This window comes from Brienomyrus brachyistius, chromosome 25 (assembly GCF_023856365.1).
Source record: "Brienomyrus brachyistius isolate T26 chromosome 25, BBRACH_0.4, whole genome shotgun sequence".
In the NCBI taxonomy this organism is placed as follows: Eukaryota; Metazoa; Chordata; class Actinopteri; order Osteoglossiformes; family Mormyridae; genus Brienomyrus; species Brienomyrus brachyistius.
In genome coordinates, this window is record NC_064557.1 from 5,943,917 (window position 1) to 5,965,827 (window position 21,911).

Sequence of the window (21,911 nt, forward strand, 5' to 3'; positions counted from 1 at the left end):
TAATATACCTGAAAATGACATAAAGATCCACTTCCTGGGACTCTCAGTGAATGGAAAATGTATTCCTTGGTCTTAGTGCCTGTATTTACAGAGGCGGGTGCAGGTGCGTGTCCATATTAAATGATTGAAGTCTGCACTGACCTTCACTATTCCAGACCAAAAGCATGACCCCATTCAGCTTGGTCCGTTGGATCATGACGATCCTGCTGTTCCACTGCATCCGAAAACCTAAAGCTATTTATATTCTATTATTAATTTATCTAAACTCGTGCTCCAAGAAGTGTGGCTGAAGCTGCTATGACAAACTGAACATTTCGGGACAAAAATGTATTTCATGAACTCATGACTATTCCGCGTCCATTTATTAATTAATATAAATGTAGTTGCTCCTACAGTTTATTTAAATGGGAGCAATTTATGTGCAATTTGCAAGCATATTAGAGTCATTAAAGAGAGCCTGGATGATTAAAAAATGGCAGCCATTGTAAAAATAACATATTTGTGGTGTTAGCAGATTTCCCTCAGACACCCCTGAATAGGATAAGAAAGCACAGAAGACGGATGGACAGATGGACGAACAGATGGATGGATGAATGGATGGATGGATGGATGTTCTAAACAGAAGATGAAAAGTAATGACGATTCTAATGCTGGGGAACAGAGGACCAGCTGGGAAACATCCTTAGTCCTTAGTTTTGGATTTTATGCCTGTAGACGCCTGTAAAATATGATCATGTATGTAAGATACTCTGTACTGTTTAGGAAATGCACCATTATAAATCCTCTACATTGGATAGCTGGGATGATTAATAAATGGTCTGTCTGTGAGCGCCTCTCCTACGGCAGAAAAACATCCCAGTGATGTTCAAAGATGAATCACTCACAGCAAGACAATTACTTGCTTTGTGATCAGATTGAAACAGGCACTCTGATAAATTACCATCCGCTAATTAAAGACACAAATTTGGGGAGGTTGGAAAATCGGATGAAAACCATTTAAATTGGAGATGGATTTGGTGCCCTGCTCTGGATTAGTGTTTTGACGTGATAAGCTATGAAACTGGACAGTTCGTTGATATGTTCAGGGTGACTTTCTCTTTATTCAGGCAGAGGACAGGAGACAGGATCTGTTGTAATACATCTGAAGTGGTTTCTACTTGTGACTTAGGGGTTGGCCTGCGTCCAGTCACCTCCTCAGAGACCTTTTTTTAAACCTAAATGGGCAAAACTATAAATGGTTTTACCTTACATTAAGGCCCTTGTCCAGTGTCTTCCTGCAGTCTGCACTGGTCATACTTACTTACACATTCTGGCCCTTTCTGTCAAGTTGCATACTTGTTTGCTATGTAGTAGGCAAAACATAGTATGCGACGTGAGCAGTATGTCTGAATCCTCAGTATGGATGAGACAGTAGGCAACCCGTACTCAGATGACATAGTTCATTCTGCAAAACTCCAAGGTGTACCTACGCTATCCCAGAAGTCTACTGGGGCTGCAACCAGGGAGGAAGAATGTCACTTGCTCAGACATTTGTGTCCACATGGCAGGAGGAATTTATTTCTCAGTACAAACGTCAGTAGAAAACAATACCTGGTTATATAAGTTGACTTGAATATGTAATTTTTTCGTTGATAGTTTGTAGCAGTTTTTAATTTTCACCGGAGGAAAGCTACATGTTTAGTAGTTGTCCAGGTCAGATAATATGCTATACAGTGACTGCAGTATGTCTAAGTACATGTGTACTGTTCTCATGCACAGTATATGCATATGCACATGCAGTATATACTACCTTAACAGGTGAGTAGGCATCTACCTAGATTCAGTACATACTGTGTAAGTATTCAGCTTCAGACGCATCCAAAGAGATCCAAAGGCTGCAGTCACGTGACCAGACAGGTCCATCCGCTGCCTTGTAACTGTCACCACCAAGCATCACGGGGTAAACATGCTCTACTGTGTAGGTGTCTTTGGCCAAAAAAAATAGTGTTTTTGTTCTTTGCTGAGGGATTCTTTGCTCAGTCATTTTCACTTTTGATGCTGAAAATGCTCACAATTAACAAGGCTCGAGGAAGGTCTGTTAACTGCTGCAAGGCGAAAAAAATCCTGATTCCCTTGAATGTTTTACATGAGAACATGTACATGAGAAATACTGAATCCTTCCATCACACTGTTTCCGATTTAATGGTTAATAAGGATGAAACCATTGCAATGATCTCTAGCAGCACAGAGATCCATTGTCTTATCTTACCGAATCCTCAAAAGCGAGCGCATGTACTGTGATTAAAATCATGAGAGTTTTAAACACAGGCAATAAACTTCACATCCCAAGCACGTTCTAAGCAGTAATAAACTCAGAGCAGAAACTCTGTTAAATGAGGCATCTTGTGCAGAGAGCGGCATTCACTTTGCAGTCTTACTGATCCCAAGAGAACTAACAGTGCTGATTGTTTAGGGGTGTGATGCCCAGTGCCAGTGAGGAGCTCACTGCACATGTGACACAGACTCCAGACGGACTTATCATATAAAATCACTTTATTGTTTTTTTGTTTTTTTTGTCTGGTGTGCGATGATTACACCGTTGAATGATCTGTCTGGATGGCATGCGGTGAAAGGTCACAGGCAGTTTAAACACAGAAGACGTACAGAGGTATCTTACAAAACTGGCCGCAGGAGTGCAGCATGCATGCTTGTGAGTGTAAACAGGAGAGAGTTAGAGAGAGAGCAATACAAAATGAAGCACAAACTACACATATATATTTTTTTCAAACGGGCACCAAGGACAGAAACATTTACACACGGAAAAAATACACCTGTCTTCTAAACATATAGGGGAACATTTATGGACATCGCAGTGAAACCGCAGACAATACATTCAGAGCACAGCAGGGGAACATTTTGGCGTCAGTGGTCTGCTTCGATACGATGGTTTCGGGAATCTGGACTTTAGGTTCTGATTTAAAATGTAAGATGCTCAAGGACGGAATGGACTGAATCGCCCGCTAGTGAGAGAGCCGGGAATAAGCACTGTCGTGATATTCCCCATCCGTCGGCTAAGCAGGCAGTGACCGTCATGCCTGTGGTGGGTTGATGTCCGTTAGGCTTTTTGAGAGAAGCTTTAAAACGTAAAAAAACAGACGTCACGCAGATGACCGCCCACTGACAACAGACTTTTAAAGTCTCACGGAAACAGTCGGAAGATGCTGGGACAAACTTCAGGTTCTCTCAAAAAAAGTTAAATCCTGTTTGTGACGGCGAGGACACACTGTACTGTGCTTCACTGTGACATTACTCATTTATTTAAGTCACTTAAAATAAATGTTCGTTTTCCATTCGGTGTCAAAAACAGACGAGTGAGTGCAAAGCACAAAACACGAGGATGTTTCTTGGTCAATGTCTGTGAGTTATGGAGGTTGATTAAAAAGATCGATGACAAACTGAACAAAAATGTGGCTAGCACATGACATCAAGCATTCCTGAAGTTTATACGAACCACTCATAACTGTACTTATTTCTTTAATAAGCAAAAATCAGTGTGTTTGGAAGATGAATGGATGAAAATGGCAACTTAATTATGTCTATGAAGACTACACTGCCAGACTCTCGTAAATTATGCAATATAATTCCAGAGAATTTTTACATAATACATCCATCAATCTATCCTGAATCCTATCACAAGGCACAAGTTAGAGAAGCAACCTAGACAGGATGTCAGTCCACTGAAGACCACACACACACACACACACACCACTGATAATACAGAGTCACCATTTTCCATAGCTGCAAAAGTAATCGATTACAAAAAATCCTGAACGATGATCAGATATAAACAATGCCATTCATTGAAGCAGGACCAGAGTAGGTGCCTGTGATTTTATCTGCACAATTTCATGCATTGTGTGCAAACTAAAAAGAATGTAATAAATATTTAAAGACTAACATTAAATATCCATACATGTGCCATAACTGATTTCCAGAACAAGGAGTCACTCCCGGGAGTCACGACCCTCCCTGGATGGCATGAACCCCAACCAGGTGCGTGTTTAATAATCTCAGATTAAACGTGGCTTGTCACAGCCACCAGTCTGAAAGCAAGCAGAAAGTGGATGGGACCAGAATGACCCCTGAGACACGTCAGGAGTGACACTGAGCTGCTTCAGGTTTTACAAACTACTTTAAAACTGAAAGGCTCCCGCACTCAGCTAAACTGTTTGGTTCATCTTGTAATTTTACTGGTTTATTTCCTTGATTGATTTATCCAGCTGTTTCACATTAACATTAGTGACTCATGCATGATTGTAGGAGACTGACCGATCAGCACGCAGCAAGAACTCGGTGCTGAAGTGAAATCCTTTAAGCTGAAACGGTAGTTTACAAACCCTGTCATAGCTTATAGTGTCCCTCCTGACAGGGAGTAGGTCACCCTAGGTGGGACAGGGTGGAAAGGAATGCTCGGTCACCCGTTTGTGGGGGGGGGGGGATCTTTCCATAGATCAGTGTCTACATCCCGTGTTATGATGGTTCGTTCAGAATGTTGGAAATACAAATGAAAATGTTTTCCAGAATTTTTACTTTGCATTGATTTATGCCTAAAGGTATCGTGTTAATGGTGCGATTTCACAGAAAATTAATGGTTATTACCTATTACTGTCACTCTTTTCTACTGCATATATTTAATATAGCTGAATTTCTATATCTGCCTTGTCATTGCATTATAAAGCTTTACTAAATGTTCCTTTAATTTGATTTTTTTTTTCGAGTTTAAATGACTCCGTTTTCTCCAGTGCTGGATGTTAAGGGGTTAGACAACGCTTTGCACTGGCATGCAGTGACACTGCACAACACCTCGGTACAAACTGGAAGATGGTTCTTACATGGACTATGTCCACCGGAATCCATTGGGACGGATATGGGAAGAGCCCCCCCCAAGTATGACGAGCAAATTCATTTTATTCATGCGTCATCGCGCAAAACAAAGAGGTTGCTTGGTATGAAATTAACAAACGATGGCTAGATTACCAGACACATAAACAGCGCTACCCAGGCACAACCGAATAACTCAAACAGGTCAACGCACTTCCACCATGACACCCGCTGACGTCATACACGTGAACGTCTTCTCTACACTCATCCGGAGCACAAACGTCACCCATGCAGACTCCCATACATAAAATCACTGCAAGTAACATTCATTTTATTTCCGACTCTAAATCTATAAACGTTTGTCCGAAACTTACGCCATTAATGAAGACGTACATAACGAGCCCCACAGTCCCATCTTATCCATCATCCATGACAGGAAGACAACTCTAAAATGCTAATTACCCATTTTTCTACGTAAGAAGCTTAACTCGCACAAAAAAAACAGTCCATTATTGCTGATTAAGGTTACATTCTCTCATAATTAAGCTAAAGGACAGCTTCAGAAGAAATTATATTGCACCTTCATCTGTTTCTGTGACGTCTGAGTCGAAATAGATTTCAGACTAAATCAGAGGTCGCCTATTAAATGGCAACTATTTACATTTATGAAAATGGAAAGGGGGTAAAATGTGTCATTTTTGTTTGCTGAAGTAGCATCTTTCTGTTTGCACTCAGACAGCCATTTAAAACACGGGCAGCGAGGAAGGTCTGTGTGCGTTGGAGACGTGAAGGACAGTCCTTAATGGATGGGTGTTTAATGCACGGTAATGTGCCCCCGGTACTCTGGCCCGGATCAGACACAGACTTCCAGAGCCAGAATTATTGCCTTAAGTCCTCTTGGAATTTGCCCCAAAATAGAAAAAACTAACTGAGAGGGTTCAGCTGTTGACAAAGAGCCCCAGTCGGTGCCATTTGCTTGTGGAACCTTAGAGTGAAATGGCCGCCTGACGGCTGCTGGACAGTATCACGGGGGGGCAATCATGTTTCCCACTGTATGTGTGATGGGGGGGGCAGCTATGGGCCAATTGATGCACAAAATGGAGGTTCATATTTATATATTTATATATATTTATATATAAATATTATAAACGGCAAAAATCAGGTAAAAGTATGGCTTATACTCTGAGCTGTTTGTACATGTATCGTCATTGTAATCGTTTCTCTAAACCAGAGGATATTTACAAATAAACAGCTGAAGGATGTGTAATTTGTAAATCTGATCTACACGCTAAGTCTGTAGGCTGGGTGGGGGGAGTCTGCGATAGGGATGGGAACACTAGCGGCTGCCTGGGGGGGGGCCAGGGGGAGTATTACTTCTTGAACATGTCCTGCAGAGGCCCAGGGAGGTACTTCATGACCGAGTCCATAATGCTTTCCTCTTCCTCCTCGGCGTCGCCGCAGCCCTTGGGGACGGCCTGCTTGGGCCGGGTCAGGCTCCCCTCGGTGGCCTCCATGGCCGCCTGGGCTTCCGCCTCCGCCTCCTCCCGCTTCTTGATGCCGTACTGGAAGGAGAGGCGCAGTCACACACCTCTGCCACCCCGGCCCCCGGGGACAGGCCCAATCCGCTGCCAGGTGATACTTCACAGCAGAGTGTATACAGGGGCGGGGCTACAGGGCCACTCGTCCCAGCTGAAAGCTGATTGGTCACTGGAGTGCCCCACCCCTGTCACTCACCGATTCAAAACATTTCATTGGCAAATAAGGTTGGCCCCTCTTTATGAATTACTGGCCCTCGTACGTCCCCTTCACCCTTGTTTAATTTAGGAAGGGCTGCTTATGTGAATATGACCCTGCAAGGGCCACAAAACATTTTTATAGCTTCAGATATTTATTCTTTTGCCCCAAACCAGCAGGTCAGAAGGCACCCGGGGGGGGGGGGTGAATCAAAAACCTATAAACCTTAGGAGGAGTAAAAACATCACTCTTGAAGTGTATGAATCACCACATCATTCACTGATACTGTGATGCTCGTGACGAATCCCTTCAAATCGCCTGTTACGTGGCAGTTTCCTAAAAGCTCACAGCAGGCGGGGATGACAGTAAATACAGGCTAAAAGGTCACCCTGTTAACATGTTCGCTCCGTACTGAACGTGATGGAGGTTCTGCAGCAGTCTGTTCTGGTTCAGACTATAAAGGGAGGTCTGTGCTAGTCGTAGCATTCGGCATGAACACACGGTCTCCACTATTTTTTAACACGTGACTCTGAGTATGTATACAGCAGACACCCCCCCGCAGTTGGGTCCCAATAAACTAACATTGCTTTCAGTCTTTCCAGTGTTACTCTGACTGTCGAGCACAGAAAATGCCATGTAATGCTTCTGATGAACGTAAACCGTACTCAGACGAGGGGAGCGCTTCACAGTACTGACTGTTAATCTCACCAGATGATGCACCTTACATAATAAGCCGTGGCGATTAGTCTTGACGCCGTTGTATGGCCTTCATGCCATTGTTGAAGCATACAAATCCATAGTGCATAGTATCATTATTGTGCATTAATCCTAATAGCTTGATAAATGAGTACAGAGCCCACAAGGGGTCAAATTCATGTCAAATCTACGAATTCTTTAAATATGCCGACGTTGTTTTGCCCTTGTCCTATTGCATGCATATCGTTTTCCCTTATTTTGAGCACTATCTTGTATTACACGATCCAATGGCACCAGTGTTCCCAGGTTACGCACGCGCCTGCTGGCATTTTTGCCACGTTATAAATAAAGGCTTATGTACAAAGTTAGACATGCAAGGGAGGCTGAGTTAACTTATGGCAAAAATGTGTAATATTAAGGATTCTCAACCATTGTGGGTGAGAATGAACTGCAAGGCGGATATGTTTTAAAACTTATACCGTGTGACAGAATGAGGCTTTCGTTGGTGGAACGACAGTCACATCCTTCACGATTCATCTAAACAGCGTCTGTCCCCTAAATCGCTCCACTTCCAAAATGGTCTCCTTGAAAATCAGCTGACTTCTGTGTGTTTTATTCAAGGTGATCTACATAATTTAAGTAACTCTCGTAAGACCTAATTCTGGTGTTAAACATTTATTTTTAAAAGTGGTTTTATGTAACGTAACCTCACTGTTGTTATATTTTTGTTCAATAATGGAAAATGTTAAATTATACAGTATATCTGGCCAAAATCTTGTGTTGAGGCAGAAGTGTGTGTCTGTTCTGTACGGAGGTTCAGTTTCCTGCGACAAACGGTCTCCGAGACCATCTGCTGGCCTGGTTCTGTCAGCACCTCTTGAGCAGATGTTAAACTCATTGTGACTGTTTCAGTCACCTTAACTCACACACTTAAATTTTTATATTCTGAAGTGGTTGGTGGACATTCGGTACAGTCTTTTTTTCACCTTTTTCATTGTGTTTTTTAATTAGCTTTGGGTATTCAGTTTTATTCACTTTACTGGTAACACTTAATTTAGATGGTCTGCTTACAGAGTATTAGTAACATTTCGACATCTAACTCATTTGAGATTCATCCATCCATCCATTTTTCAAACCGCTTATCCTACTGGGTCGCGGGGGGTCCGGAGCCTATCCCGGAAGCAATGGGCACGAGGCAGGGAACAACCCAGGATGGGGGGCCAGCCCATCGCAGGGTACATTCACACACCATTCACTCACACATGCACTCCTATGGGCAATTTAATAGCTCCAATTAGCCTCAGCATGTTTTTGGACTGTGGGGGGAAACCGGAGTACCCGGAGGAAACCCCACGACGACATGGGGAGAACATGCAAACTCCACACACATGTGACCCAGGCGGAGACTCGAACCACTGCACCACCATGCCGCCCCCCATTTGAGATTGTTTGACAGAATATGAACTATGAACATATGTAATGACTCATTAACTCACCTACATTTTCATAAAATAATTTAATTGAATTTGACTACTCACTCAACCGATGTTATATTAATTGTTGAATCTCAACTAAGACTGAAATATTAGCAGACCATCCAGATACAATGTTACCATTTTATTCATTCATCTGACACTTTTATCCATAGTGATTTGCACTCGTGCAGTGTTTCCAAACCCAGTCCCTGAGGACCCTCAGATGCTTTGTTGCTGATGTTTTTGCTCCCTCTCAGCTCCATGCCAGACAGTCCACATTTTTGCTCCCTCCCAGACAGTACATGGATCCCCAAGGACCAGGTTAGGAAACAATACACTAGAGGCAAGGGTTCAATTTATGCATGCTCTTTGGGATTTGAACCCACAACCTTTACATCGGTAGCCATCAAACTGCCAGTCACTTCCTCACCTTATCCCTGATACCCTGCCGAATGGTCTCTCGTTCCGCCTCCATCTTCGCGTACTTGGCCTTCCGCTCCTCCTCCTGCTGCCTCAGTGCCTCCTGCCGCTCTTCCTCCTTCTCCTTCTCTGCCTCGGGGTCCTTGTCCTCTTCGCCCCCCAGCATCTTGCCCATGTCCTTGGTGGCCCCTGAGCAGGACAGGCGAAGGTGTCACCGTGTGTGCGAGGCCGAACCGAATGCCCCAAGACGGTGGCACAGGTGTGAAAATCCATGCCATTGGTTCACGGAGTCTTTGAAGCTCTCTGTAATTGGCTGGTGTGATATCTTGCACGACTGTTGGTCGTTATGGAATTTCCTGTGACAGGAATTGGTTTTCTTCATATTACTCTGATTGGTTCCTGGGATATTCCATGTGACTGAGGAAAGTCAGCATGGGGTGTAATGAGGTATAATTCATTTAAGAATTGTGTCACAATCAGCCCAGAATATAACATTATTCTGCTCTCAAGCAGGGCACTATTCAACCAAATATCCTCCAGTACATTGACCTTGTTTTACTTTGACATAATTGATAATTATCACTGAAATGAATGTTACCACCTTTTCTGTAAGAATGCAGACTGTGGGGAATGTACATACTGATACAGAACCCAAAACTATTAGTGTAATAGTATCTTCCAGTAGTAATACAGTTAGCAAAAAGCAATCAGGCCTGATAGTGGTGCTTCCACTAGTACCAGCTCCTCTCCTCCAATAGCGATGCAGGTCCAGCAGACTTAATGTAAAGTGCTCAAATTACTGCAGTACTGTGCGTCCCCTTAAGAACAGCTTTCTTCTTAATTAGTTTTCTGCCTCTCGTAGCTATTTAATTGATTTACTTCTCATCCAAGCCACAGTAAATCAAAATGCCTGGAAAACAAATGGATAATCTGGCCATTAACGTTGCAGCACCAAAAGCCATCGATCATTTGGCTGGAAGACTTGGGAATCTCTGTCCAGTCACGTTGTAAAGCTCATCTCGTATTACACCATCTCAGGCTCGTTTAATGCAGACCATCCTACGAATCCTTTCTCCCAATTATAAAAATTCCAGTCAAATACTAATGACCAACACAGCTCAAGATTAGATACTTAATTATTCTTTCTCCTTTATGAATACTGTGCGGAGTATTAAATAAAATCAATTTCCTGCCACTAATTATTGACTGAAGCCATTTGAGAATTACCGCAAATACATTGATTAGCAGTCTTAACATATTATGCATGGATGATATATGAGTCAATATTGGAATTATCAAGCGAATGATTCTTTGGTTTGCATAATTAAAGAGGTTTGGGGGCAACCGTTTATTATCAAAATTATAAATGTAATTGCTTGGAGTTGAAGACACGCCACCAACAAAACAGAGAATGGCTACTTTTAAATAGACGGATTTGCTGGCTACCTTAATGATAATAATTGATTGTCATGTACGGCACAGTGGTTGCTTCTCTTCAGCCGGTAGCGAGAGACACTGAGGACGTCGGAAGAGACAGACGTCTAAATTCTGCATCTTCTCTGTTTGTGCTCGCAATCCGGGTGCTAAGTGTGGGGGCAGCTATCCGCTGAGGAACTGGGACCAGTGAGAGACGAGTCATTCTCAAGCCCCCCAGCCAAGAAGGGTTGAAGCTACGGGAACATGACGGACAAGGAAGGTCTGTAGGAACAGTGGCTTAGGTCTTGAAGATCTTGAAGAGGGCAATAGCGCTAAGCTAACCTGCTGTGTTGTGGTACATACACCACTGCCGGTCGGAGGCAGCTGTACCACACGACAAGCATCACATTCTGCAGCGCCGCTCGTGTCTCGATGCATAAATCATAGCAAATTTGACTGCACCTCTCGCTGTCTGTCTGAATGCTGCCCTGCATCATTTCGGCCAGCCTGACCCTGACCCCACCCCCACCCCCCATGGTCCTGCAAAGTGAGCTCCCCCGTTAATTGTGCTGATACCGTACCACAAGGGAGTGGGCTATATTAGGACCTCCTCAAAGATCCTGCCTGAGCTTGCTGCTTGCAGTCTTTCGGGGGGTGGGGGGGGGGGGGGGGATTCTGTCATGCTGAGGAAGGGCGTAAGTTGCCAACAGCAGTGAAACGTGACCTGCGGGCTGAACCACTATAACACCGGGGGGGGGGTGTCCATGGTCAGACGGTGGCGTTTATGCCTTGAGATAAAAAAAGAAGGATTAAGGTGACAATGTACATATCTGCTGGTTGTTATGGTTGAGCTTTTCCATAATGGAGCGGTGACACTATCTGGGCATCATGGCGACGCGTGTGCGAATGTCTTAATGATTTATATCTCTCAGCGGCCTCCCACTCGCTGTCCGCTTCTCGGCCTGCCTTCTCCTTCCATTTTCTCTCCACAACAGGCCTCCAGCAGAAAAATATCTTGGTGGGGTAGTTAGTAACACAGACCTGGGTGTTTGTGGGAAAAGGCGAAAAACTTAAGCTGTATGTGCTGGGAGAAAAAGCCAGGCAGACAATCTGCCTGTGATAGTGATTCGCGTGGCTATGCATGTGCTCTCAAAATCGGGAGAGATTAACCGTGGATGTCATGCTTAGCAAATATTCATTTATATGTCTGAGACAGCTGAATGCTATCAATTAGCGCAGTTGTAAATTAGCTTAGCCGTCAATGCTAATCTAGTGTTATTACAAATACTGAGGTCAATAATATCATAATGGTAATTAACTCGCGCTTTTGCCATGGCTAAGTTCGTACTGAAAGCTCACGACAATGAGAACGGGGCCTATAATTAGCATGCCGATTCCTCTTTCACGTACCAGGTTCCTTCCTTATTAAATGCTGTTGGCTCTGTCCTGCTCTGAAAGGAGGAGGAGGAGGACGCCAAAGAGGACTGAGATGAGCGCGTGCTTTCTGTGCCTGCCGCTGCTTGGGAGAGGAGAGTGTCAGTGCACAAGGTCGACCTTCCCGCAGCGGTCAGACGGCACAAGTGCAGTTCCCTTCACTTCAGTGGAAATGCTGTGTTGTGCAAAGCCCTTATGTCATCTCAGCTATTTTGGATGTTGTATACCAGATTGTTGATGGCCCCACAGACAAGGACAGAATGCAGCGTGGTGGTGTATTGATTGATATTCTACGCAAGTCCATCAAAAGCTTTTTGGCTGATATACTAAACCCAAGCCATCTAACTTGATTTCGTCCACAGGGTCATATGCTCATCCAGGTGGCAGCTGTGTACCATAAGACCTTGTATTTATAAGCATCCTTGTATATGCGAGCGATAATGCCGCTTTGTTAAAATTACACTTTCGCATCGGATGGTTTTTGTGAAAAGTGGACGTCACTCTTAGCGTTGTGCAAATCTTAGCTTTGCCCGGACAGCAGATACCAAAATGCTACAAGCTGTTAGTGCAGCATGGGAGAATGCTTTCTTCGGGCCTGAGCAGAAAGATTACCACGGTGTGGACACTGTAACCATTTTTAGAATAACAAATGGCACACTGATTCTCCTGCGAATGTAATTTCTGAGAATACGAGTCTCTACAAACACAATTGCAAAGCTTCGGCTTGCTATGAGGTTAAGTGAATATGATCTTTCCGCGGCAGCGTATATTTGACTCGGATCGCTTTTGCAATTTTTTCCTAATTCCGAAGCATGTTTGTCATACCAGCCGGTTGAATTTGTTCCAAAACAATAAACGTGCAGCGTGATGCTTCCTGTCCTCCACTCCAGGGTGTTTATCCCCTGTGGGCTGGAACAGTGGCGGAGATTCCAGGTGTGGAAAATGTTTTACCTTTTGCCTCTGAAGGTAATGAGATAAGGGATTCGCTCATGGTCGTCTTGAACCACATGAAGACAAGGTGAGGTTGGCATCATCAATGGTGCATTAAAACTTATGAAATATTATCTGCTGCTTGTACCTTTGAAGGGTTCTTCATAGAAAAGTAACCTTTAAGTAGTGAAAGTCCCCATCTGAACAGATTTCAGCGGCAATTCCTGCTTCATCAGTACCATTTTGCATGGCTTTGGACATGGGATTTACAGAGCTGGACCCAGCCAGTGGCCCTGTGACCCACCCGTGTATCGGCTCAGTATGATGATTAAATCCCACGTTCTAATATGTAGACATTCTTCCAAGCACCAGGCTTCATCTAAGTCATTACAGACGCATTTCTCAGAGCCTGTCAGTCAGCTGAGGTTAATCTTCAGAGAGCTCCTTTCTTTAGAAATGATTTCACATCTGTATAAAGAATAAATCACATGTCTGTTCCCATAAAGGCACACTAGCTTACTGGGAATCACATGTTCAAGACTGCAGGTGTTGGAAATAGGGAGCAGGACATTACAGTGTCCAGGGCTGATTGTTAATTACAATCTTGGAATAATTCACAATGTGCATTTCCATATGAAGATTCTTGGCACTCTTCGTCTGCGGGTCCGTACAGTCCTTCTTCTCTGAAGGTATTATAATAAGAAGCGCTGTGCCATTCTACCTTTTTTTGCAGTCCCATCTCTTCTAGATGGGTGTCTACCTTCCTGGTTTTTCTAGATGCAGTGAGGACATCTGCAGGGGTCTTGCCCTTAAGCACTGCAGAGCCTGATCCACCTTCACAGTGTCAGACCCAGCTGGAAGTTAATGTTATTCCAGATGGAAGGAAAAGGCTGGGAACACGATGTGATAAAGTACTATAACCAGAGAGGCAGACAGTCCAGGTCCAGAAAGTAAAAATCCAGAGCAGGATTTTGTGTCAACCAATCAGTCGAGTATAAAGAGTCACAGTCACAGAGTACTGAACTGGTTGGTTTAAATGAAATCTGGATTTTTGCTCTCGGGACCTGAAATGTCTGCCTCTGGTTAAACTGTACAGTGATTCTTAAAGCAACCTCTGCACTGAAATGCAAGTGCATGACGAGAATGTGGATCAGGTTTTAAGGGCGATGGTGAAGGGAAGCCATGCTACATGTGACTCTTTCCTGCCTTCACTGACTCCTTCACAGCTGCCGGACTCCAGTGTGATTCCTCTGCTCCAGTGTGATTCCTCTGCTCCAGTGTGATTCCTCTGCTCCAGTGTGATTCCTCTGCTCCAGTGTGATTCCTCTGCTCCAGTGCTAATCAGGGAAGGCTGCTAAACTTGCACCAAGCAGTCACACCTCTCCTCTGTGATAATGCACCCGGCACGTCATACTGAACATAGGAGCCTCATACAGCACCCTCAGCCAACTCACTGCGCAGTTGAGAGTTGTCTCCTTTGCCAGCTGATTGTCACCAGAGGGAATGCGCAGTAGACATTTTATTATATGTACTGTTTTATCAGTATATTGCAGTGGGACTTGTGAGGCATTTACCCTAAATGCAGTCAAAGGATTTGCATGATGGTCTGGCTGCATTGCAGAGGCTGATGATTCATGGCCATGAGGAGTTTGAAAAAAATTCTGTGAAGCATTTTGGGAAACTTCCTTTATAAATCCTTCACACACAAACGGTGAAGTAAATGCGACCCTGTTTCGCTATACGAGGCTGAAGCCGACACTCTACAGGTCGCTGGCGCATTCGGTTCACGGATCAATTTTTATAGGGTTTCCTGATGTTTTATAGCTGTCGGAAACATTGATCCGATCCTTTCCTAAAGTCAATAATCTGGGCTTGCCGTCGTGGGGACCGATAGGAGCCGGAACGAGGCTCTGCAGGAACAGGAACTCAAGGGTGGTGGTATGTGCCTCATAGTTTGGCAGGACAGTCACACGAGGCCTTTGACCCCCAGCTGCCTGGCGGCTGACCCTGCGCTGTCACCCCCAAGCTATGGAGAGCAAGATGGGGCAGCTTAAGTGAAGACTACCAGTGCACTCATACTCGTACTTGTGCAAACAGCAAAGATAGAGGAGCATCATGATGTCAGCTCTCCGTTCAGTCCCACCATAGACCCGTCAGTGTTACAAACCTCCTCTACTGTTTCCTAAAGAAGTCACCTTCATTCCCACGCTCTGTGAATCTAAAGAGACCTACGCTTAAAGAAAATAGTGAAAAGATGGAAAAGCTTGTCAGGAAAGTCTCACCATATCTTATGTGATCTTAGGGTTTAAGTACAGATAAGAGTCATAAACTGTCAAGTTTCAGCCCTAGTGACGGGGAAAGAGGTCTGAGTTTGCAGCCATAAAAAATAACAACGATGACTTGCATGCAGGCAGTGCCCAGGTTATGACTGAGATCCTAAGTCTGTCAAATTTGTAAGTTGGAAAAATAACGATACAATTCATAATAACAATAATAATTATACCGTACTGTACCTAGAGTGCAACTCCGACGTACGCCAAAAGCGGTCCAACAAGGGAAGAGCGGTGAAAACCCAAAGGCATGAGTCATACTGTAGATTTATTTCCATTCTGTAGCGTTAGCATCCTTATTTCTGACCCTTGTTTTTCTCTCCCGTGTTCATCTCTCCCTATTTCCTCTGTTCTGTTTGCCTTTGGCATTTTGCATATTTTTAGCGAGCCGCGTGCATCACAGACTTTTCTGGGCGAACATCGCCGTTAGACCTGACCGATCTGCAAGGCTGACCGGCTACGGTCTCCAGACGCCAAGCTGCTGGGTCAGAACACGGCGAGCAAACGTGCACCTCGCAGATCCAGTGAACATTAGCATAGGAAAATGGAACTGCGGGAAAAAAAGACAGAGAGTAATTATGCCTTGGAAGATTACCAAGTGTGATCTCAGTGTGTCGTCTTCTGGGGCAAATCGCGCAAACGGAACGGGACGTTTACAGAGAAATTCACACAGAGTTGTGGTGTTTACCGAGGAATTTCACCGCAAAAGTGACATTAATAAGAAAGATTTGCATAGAAACGTGATGTTTATTATCGAATACCACAGAGACGTCACACATAAAGGTTTTGTGGAGTTCATTTCTGCATTCAACTATATGCTGCACATGAAATAAGTCTTTGAAATTTGTGATATTTTCTGAATAAAAGCATGACAATGAAAGCTGTATAAGGCCATCCTGAAAGGCAACACTGAATATAGTATATCAGTGTCTGATATAAAGCTTCTCATTGATATACTTTATTGTTGTTCCTGCTTATGACAGGAAGTGATGTCATTCACCAGAGTCGACTAGACCGTGCTTTGAAAAATCCATAGCACACTCTCATGTAATGCTTTCATAAGGAAATTTGCTAAATTGCTCCTTTGTCCTTAGTCTGCATTTCAAAGCTTTTACTTCAATTCTGCCAATAATCTGACACTCGCAGGAGGACGTGGATAAGCATTTACGCGCTGCTGTGCCCAGCTCCAGAGCTATAATGTCAGTCGCTCTTCACCCCTGGGCCTTTTACTCCTGCACAAAGTGTCCCTTTTACAGTAACCTGGCTAAAGGGAGAGTCAGGCGAAAGCATGAGAGTAATTCAAGTTCCTCAAATGAACCAGAGCATCGGAAGGCTAGCAATGCAACACGGCAGTGTCTATATGTGAAGTCCTCTGTGTTCTGTTGTCATTTGGCTCGTCTGCCTCCCTTTCCTTATCATACAGGCATACAGTCCTGGTGTCTTATTGAATCTGATCTTTCTGCGTAGCTCTTGGAGTGGACGGTGTTTTCGTGTCATTTTCTCATTACGCAGAGTGCTCCCATCTCTGGGAGACGCACTAGAAGGTTCCATTACAATGTCCTTGGGTAAAAGGTCAAAGGTCAAAGTGCCACTAGAATGAGTGAGGAACATTAGCACAAAATTATAACTGGCCTCCATCTGGGGCTGCTTTCTCTGCTGTGAAGGGATGCCCTCAGTTTCATTCTAAATACAGCATCAGAATGCACACTCACTATCTGCAATGTGCAGTGCATTCTGGGAATTCAGCTGGCAGAGAGACAAACCTGCTGAACATCTTCTGGAATCTGGAATATCATCCCCTCAGCTACAGGTGAAGATGCTTCGCAGTGACGGTTAGAAGATTGCTGAAGCTGGCAGGTTGGAGTTAGGACTCCAGTGTGGATGCCTAACAGGATCACCATGGGCCCTTCACCAGTCTAGAGCAGCTTCACAGCTTCTTCCCAAAGGATACGCAGGGGGGATGTCTAGGTGCAGAAGTCCCAGTCTGCTAGTTCCTCAGAATGGACCAGGCTTGATGTCTCTGAATGGTGGGTCTCAGCTTTCTGGCCAACGTATACCTTTGGTTTCTCGTGCGGTTTTATATATCCATTCTCAATAGTACTCCTTCACTTTTTTATCAACATTTGTGCTGTGCTGCAACATTCTTTAAAATTTATCTCTTCTTTTTTGAGCCCTGATCCAGAGATATGAGCAATTGTTCCCAAGGTAACCAAAGGGACAATTTAGAAAATGCCCTTATTCTTGTTTGTCAAAACATGAATTCCTGTTTTCTTACTTTAAGCAGCAGTTACGATTTACATCTTGTGCATTTTACTGGATAATATGCAGCCTTTAAGGATAAAAGGGCATTTGACCGAGATTGGACTATACTTTACTGTACATATTCCTATAAGAATATTTTCCAAAAGCACATTTTTAAGCACATTTACTGCTTGACGTTTAATTTCCAGTCATTCAGCAGTGAAATACGTCTGTGTTTTTGAGGTAAGCATCAGAATAATCACAGTGCACCACGTTCATTCCTGCTTCTGAGAACTGAACAAAGGGACAGGGTCACATGACCGCTCTATGTCATGCCGATTGGCCGTGTGCTACTGGCAGCTGCCAAATCAGAAAGAGATTGCAACAGAGTAGGGAAACTGCAGTGAAGGCAGTCTATGAAAGCAAAGACACTGCAGTCTCCATAGGACATTTCCATAACCATAATCAAACTCTCTCTCAGTGCTCTCCCCCAGTGTTCACACACAACTGGATATTTTCCACCGGGCAAATCGCCCTGCCTTCCACGCTTTGCTTCAACAGATCATTACCCTACTGGACTAAAAGCAACAGTTACTGATGAGGGGGAATGCATTTATCCCGAACATTTCTATATGACTGTAAAATGACCTTGTACACTGAGGGAACTCAGCTCTGCAGGGTTTTTTTTTGTGCCAAAGTGACATTGTTTGGTTTCCTGAGTCATTTGTCTTTGATAAAATATGCGAGGAAGATCTTTTTTGTACGGGATTTTTTTTTGTGCATGGTTATTTATGGGGTTGGTTCTAAAAAGGGGACATGATGAAATACAGAAATATTTTACGATTCAGGAAACGTAACTGTCTGAAGTCTGGGAGACAGTGGATACTATTTAGGTCTCAAAATATCTCAAAAAGAAGACAGATAGGTATCATATTCTGTTCTCGCTGCCTTTGTCGCACTGGGAGGTCGCTCAGTAATGATGGCAGGAATAACACAGAACAACAGCATTAATGGTGATAGATCATTAACCATTCACAATAATCCATGGAGAACTGCTCATATGCAAAGTAACCCCCCCCCCCCCCCCCCCAAAAAAAAAAAAAAAAAGAATCTCCTCAAGGACATCTGCCTAAGATGACGACATCCCCGCACTGCAAATACGATGTAACCATGTTTGACTCGTCACGTCCTTGCACTCAGAGAATAGCCAGCAATACATGTCTATCAGATTACCCCAGTGCCCCACAGTAGACCAGAAGGGAATAAGAACAGCCAGTTCCACTGTGTCCTGGTGTTTTTCTTAAGCAATGTATCTGTACACTGGAGGACAATCACAGCTACACCCTCCTCTATCGGGCAGCTTAATAGACCTCGCATACAAACATGCACGGCTTTGCCGCAGCCGTCATCGCACGTCACGGACAGTCCTGCAGTCCGCTGGTGCAAGAGTAGCCGAATTTCTCTGACTCCTGAGTTTCAATCTATGAACTTTGCCCATCTGCACCTGTAAATTTGTTGTGCTTTATATCTCAGTGGCAATGCAACACAACTTCTCACGGTCTGCGGTAAAAAATAAGCATGAGGTTTATTAGCTGAAGACTTGAATAACCTAATAATAATCTAAAAGAACCTGTTTCAGTGTATACTAGTTCATTACAGCTATTAGATTACTGTATGTGTGCGGGTATTGCTGAGTTTTCCCGGCTAGTGTTTGTGCGGAATTCCGGATAATTCACTTAAACGCTTTTCCTAAATTCATGTTACGGCTGTAGTCTAAATGCCGCAGAATAAACTATAGCATAAATCCGCTAAAATCAGTCATACTGATCATGAAGTACAACTTCTGGATATATACTTTAAATGTTATGCAATACTGATGCCCGTCGTATAGGCTAAGCAAACGTGCTTCAGTGATGATATCGTTGTGTGTGCATATTAAAAAGTGAAACCGAACGCATAATGTTTTCTTCCTGAAATCTAGGTAGGCCTGTCTAAATCTGAAGACGGTAAATAAACTCATATTCACATGAAAAGTGGACTCGTCCTATTTGTCTGCGGTTAGCAGGTTAGACGGAATAGTTTAATTACTCCAAAGACTAGCAGTGTTTGACAGTCCGTTATAAAGTGAACCGCAGAATACGCGAAAATCACATATGTCACCTTCCGGTATTTTAACACATTACCTCAACTGAACCCCTTTTCACGTTATGAAACGCGATCACTTCCTTTATCGTACGCGGAACCATTTCTGCACCATCCGCACCAGTCAGATCCTGCATACTAGTAGCAGAAACATGTCCCAATATATATACAACCCCCGCCAGAACTCGCAACATCTCCATGATTTTCTCGATCGAACCTAAACCAGATGCCCCTTAAAAAACAAAAAATAACTTACCTCCCAGGGCTTGTTTCATAAGAAAATTCATTGCGATGGCTTTTAATTCCTGCCCTCCTTCACTTCACGATGTTACATTCAGGTCGTTCAGAGACGAGTGTTCTTTGGTTGCTATATCTAAAAAAATCGCAATGGGTATATAAATATAAAAATAACACAAATAATCATACTGCAAAACAGTTCAACTTTACAGAAAACGCTGATAGATATTGGCATTTTCGCTATTATACCTGCACGGTTAATGTATGGAAATTCATACATAGGTCTTCGGTACATGCATATAAGCTTATAACAACTTCCATGCTGTAAACAAAATCTGATAGAAGGCAGGTTCTGGTTTTATTTAAAAGGAAAGTCAGCTGTGATATCGCTGCAGACACGATATTCACGTCCCATATACTGTAGTCTTTTGCAGTCATTCGGAAACATCCCAGTTGTGTAATTAATGTCAAGGAAAATGTGCACAAAATCAGACTTCTAAACGCCGTTTTAAAGAAATCGGTCCTCGGTATTCCGCATATTAACGTGACATTTCAGGCTTTTTCGGTACCTGATGTCTACGCAAGCAGGTAAGTTGCCTGTGAGGCATCACTGAGTCCCGGAGCCCCGTGTTTTGTTCCCGTTTTACCAAACAGCTTAGTAACCGGTAAGCTTAGTTTTCATTGTGAAAACTTCTAGTCATCCAGTTTAATTATAAGCACAGAAATCTGAGAAATCTGGATGATTTATTTTCTTGAAATCCCAGTTATAATATTCCTTATAATAAATGCGGTGCAATTTTAAAAACAAACCGCACGCCAATCTTTCAGCACTTAACCTCAGTTGAACCCCCTGTATAGATAAGAAGCAGAATCGCTTCCTTCGCGGTCCGGGGGGCAGCTTCAGCACCGTCCCCGACCGGACAGCTCCCGACTCCGACTCTCAGCCACGGCTCTGACGAAACCCGCTTCCCATGCTGATTACCTGCTCCGGCGACTTTCGCTTTTTATTTTTGTTTTAATTTTTTTGAGGAAATGCAGTTTTTACTCTTGCAAATCGCAGTCAACAGCGAGAAGCGGCTGAGGATGTCTGCCGGCTCTCTCTGCGCATCCCGACTTCTCCGGGATAAAGGACGTCCTTGTCGGCTTCTGCACGGCGAATGAGTGTAAGGGGGAGGAAGCACGTGGATGGTTACCCCTCCGAAACGTCCCACGTCCTAAAAAAAACAGAGCAATCAATTATTAATGCTGCTCCCGATGGCCCTCCCATCCCCTGCAGTGCTGCTTCCTGCCTTAAATACTACGTCCAGTCCAACCCCTCGGTACCTTCAGCCTCGTACGGCGCTTTCGGTGTTTAGGCGACTGACCCACATAGTCCACCTTATTCGCTATGAAAGGTGCAGGAGGCGTTTCTGAGCGCCACGATCCCCCATCGCTGTCAGGATTTCAGATCTCGGATTCGTCGCCCTTGCTTTTATTCTAGCGCTGATGGTTACCGGTGTTTTTTCCTCACCTCGTTTTGCCCTTGGGTGTTTAAAGCGGCACCGCGGTCGCATCCACGTCCCCGATTCCCTGAGCAGGTGGTCACTGGAGACTGAAAATGGGAAAAATAAATATCTGAAGTGCGGCAATTTGCAGGTCTGATTTTTAAAAGAGCTGCCGGCAGATGACACACCCCTTTCTGACGACCTCTGTGGGTATGAGAGACGAGCCGATGCCGAGCGACCGAGCAATGCAGCAGTTTGCTATTCAGATCCCTTATATCACCGAGAGGCCGAAAAGGCTTCTGCGCCCAGGCGATACGCAGCCCTGCTTTGCAGCTTTAATCGCCCTATAATGCCATGCGGTACATAGACCATAGCATTCAAATCAGTGAATTACACAAATAACTCGGACAGCATCTCAAGGTCAATATCACAAATGAAGCGGATGATAACTTGCGTGCATTATTTTATTTTGTATGGTATTTGTATCAATCTCTGGCTGTGATGTGCTAGAC

The 21,911-nt window shown here is 43.9% G+C and overlaps 1 protein-coding gene across 3 annotated transcripts; it reads right to left on the bottom strand.

The window, feature by feature from the left end:
- Positions 1-2,514: 2,514 nt before the first annotated feature.
- LOC125720716 (complexin-1-like) lies at positions 2,515-21,650 on the bottom strand. 3 transcript variants are annotated; one of them, XM_048996485.1, is made up of 6 exons: positions 21,588-21,650; positions 21,426-21,506; positions 20,898-21,129; positions 19,935-20,051; positions 9,196-9,374; positions 2,515-6,422 (listed from the first exon to the last, which is right to left on the bottom strand). In XM_048996485.1, exons 4-6 carry the CDS (start codon positions 19,963-19,965, stop codon positions 6,231-6,233), a joined length of 402 nt encoding a protein of 133 aa, XP_048852442.1. In that variant the 5' UTR covers positions 19,966-20,051; positions 20,898-21,129; positions 21,426-21,506; positions 21,588-21,650; the 3' UTR covers positions 2,515-6,230. The 3 variants fall into 3 exon arrangements, with proteins under 3 accessions (XP_048852442.1, XP_048852439.1, XP_048852441.1); XM_048996482.1 differs by lacking the exon at positions 21,588-21,650 and having other exon boundaries at positions 21,426-21,575; XM_048996484.1 differs by lacking the exons at positions 21,426-21,506; positions 21,588-21,650 and adding an exon at positions 21,239-21,386.
- Positions 21,651-21,911: the final 261 nt, after the last annotated feature.

Coding starts and splice junctions, on each gene's coding strand:
- LOC125720716 (XM_048996485.1), bottom strand. CDS start 19,965: ATGAATTTTCTTATGAAACAAGCCCTGGGAG. Junction 9,375..19,934: donor TATGAAACAAGCCCTGGGAG/GTAAGTTATTTT, acceptor TGTCCTGCTCAG/GGGCCACCAAGGACATGGGC. Junction 6,423..9,195: donor GGCAGGGTATCAGGGATAAG/GTGAGGAAGTGA, acceptor CTCTCCTTCCAG/TACGGCATCAAGAAGCGGGA.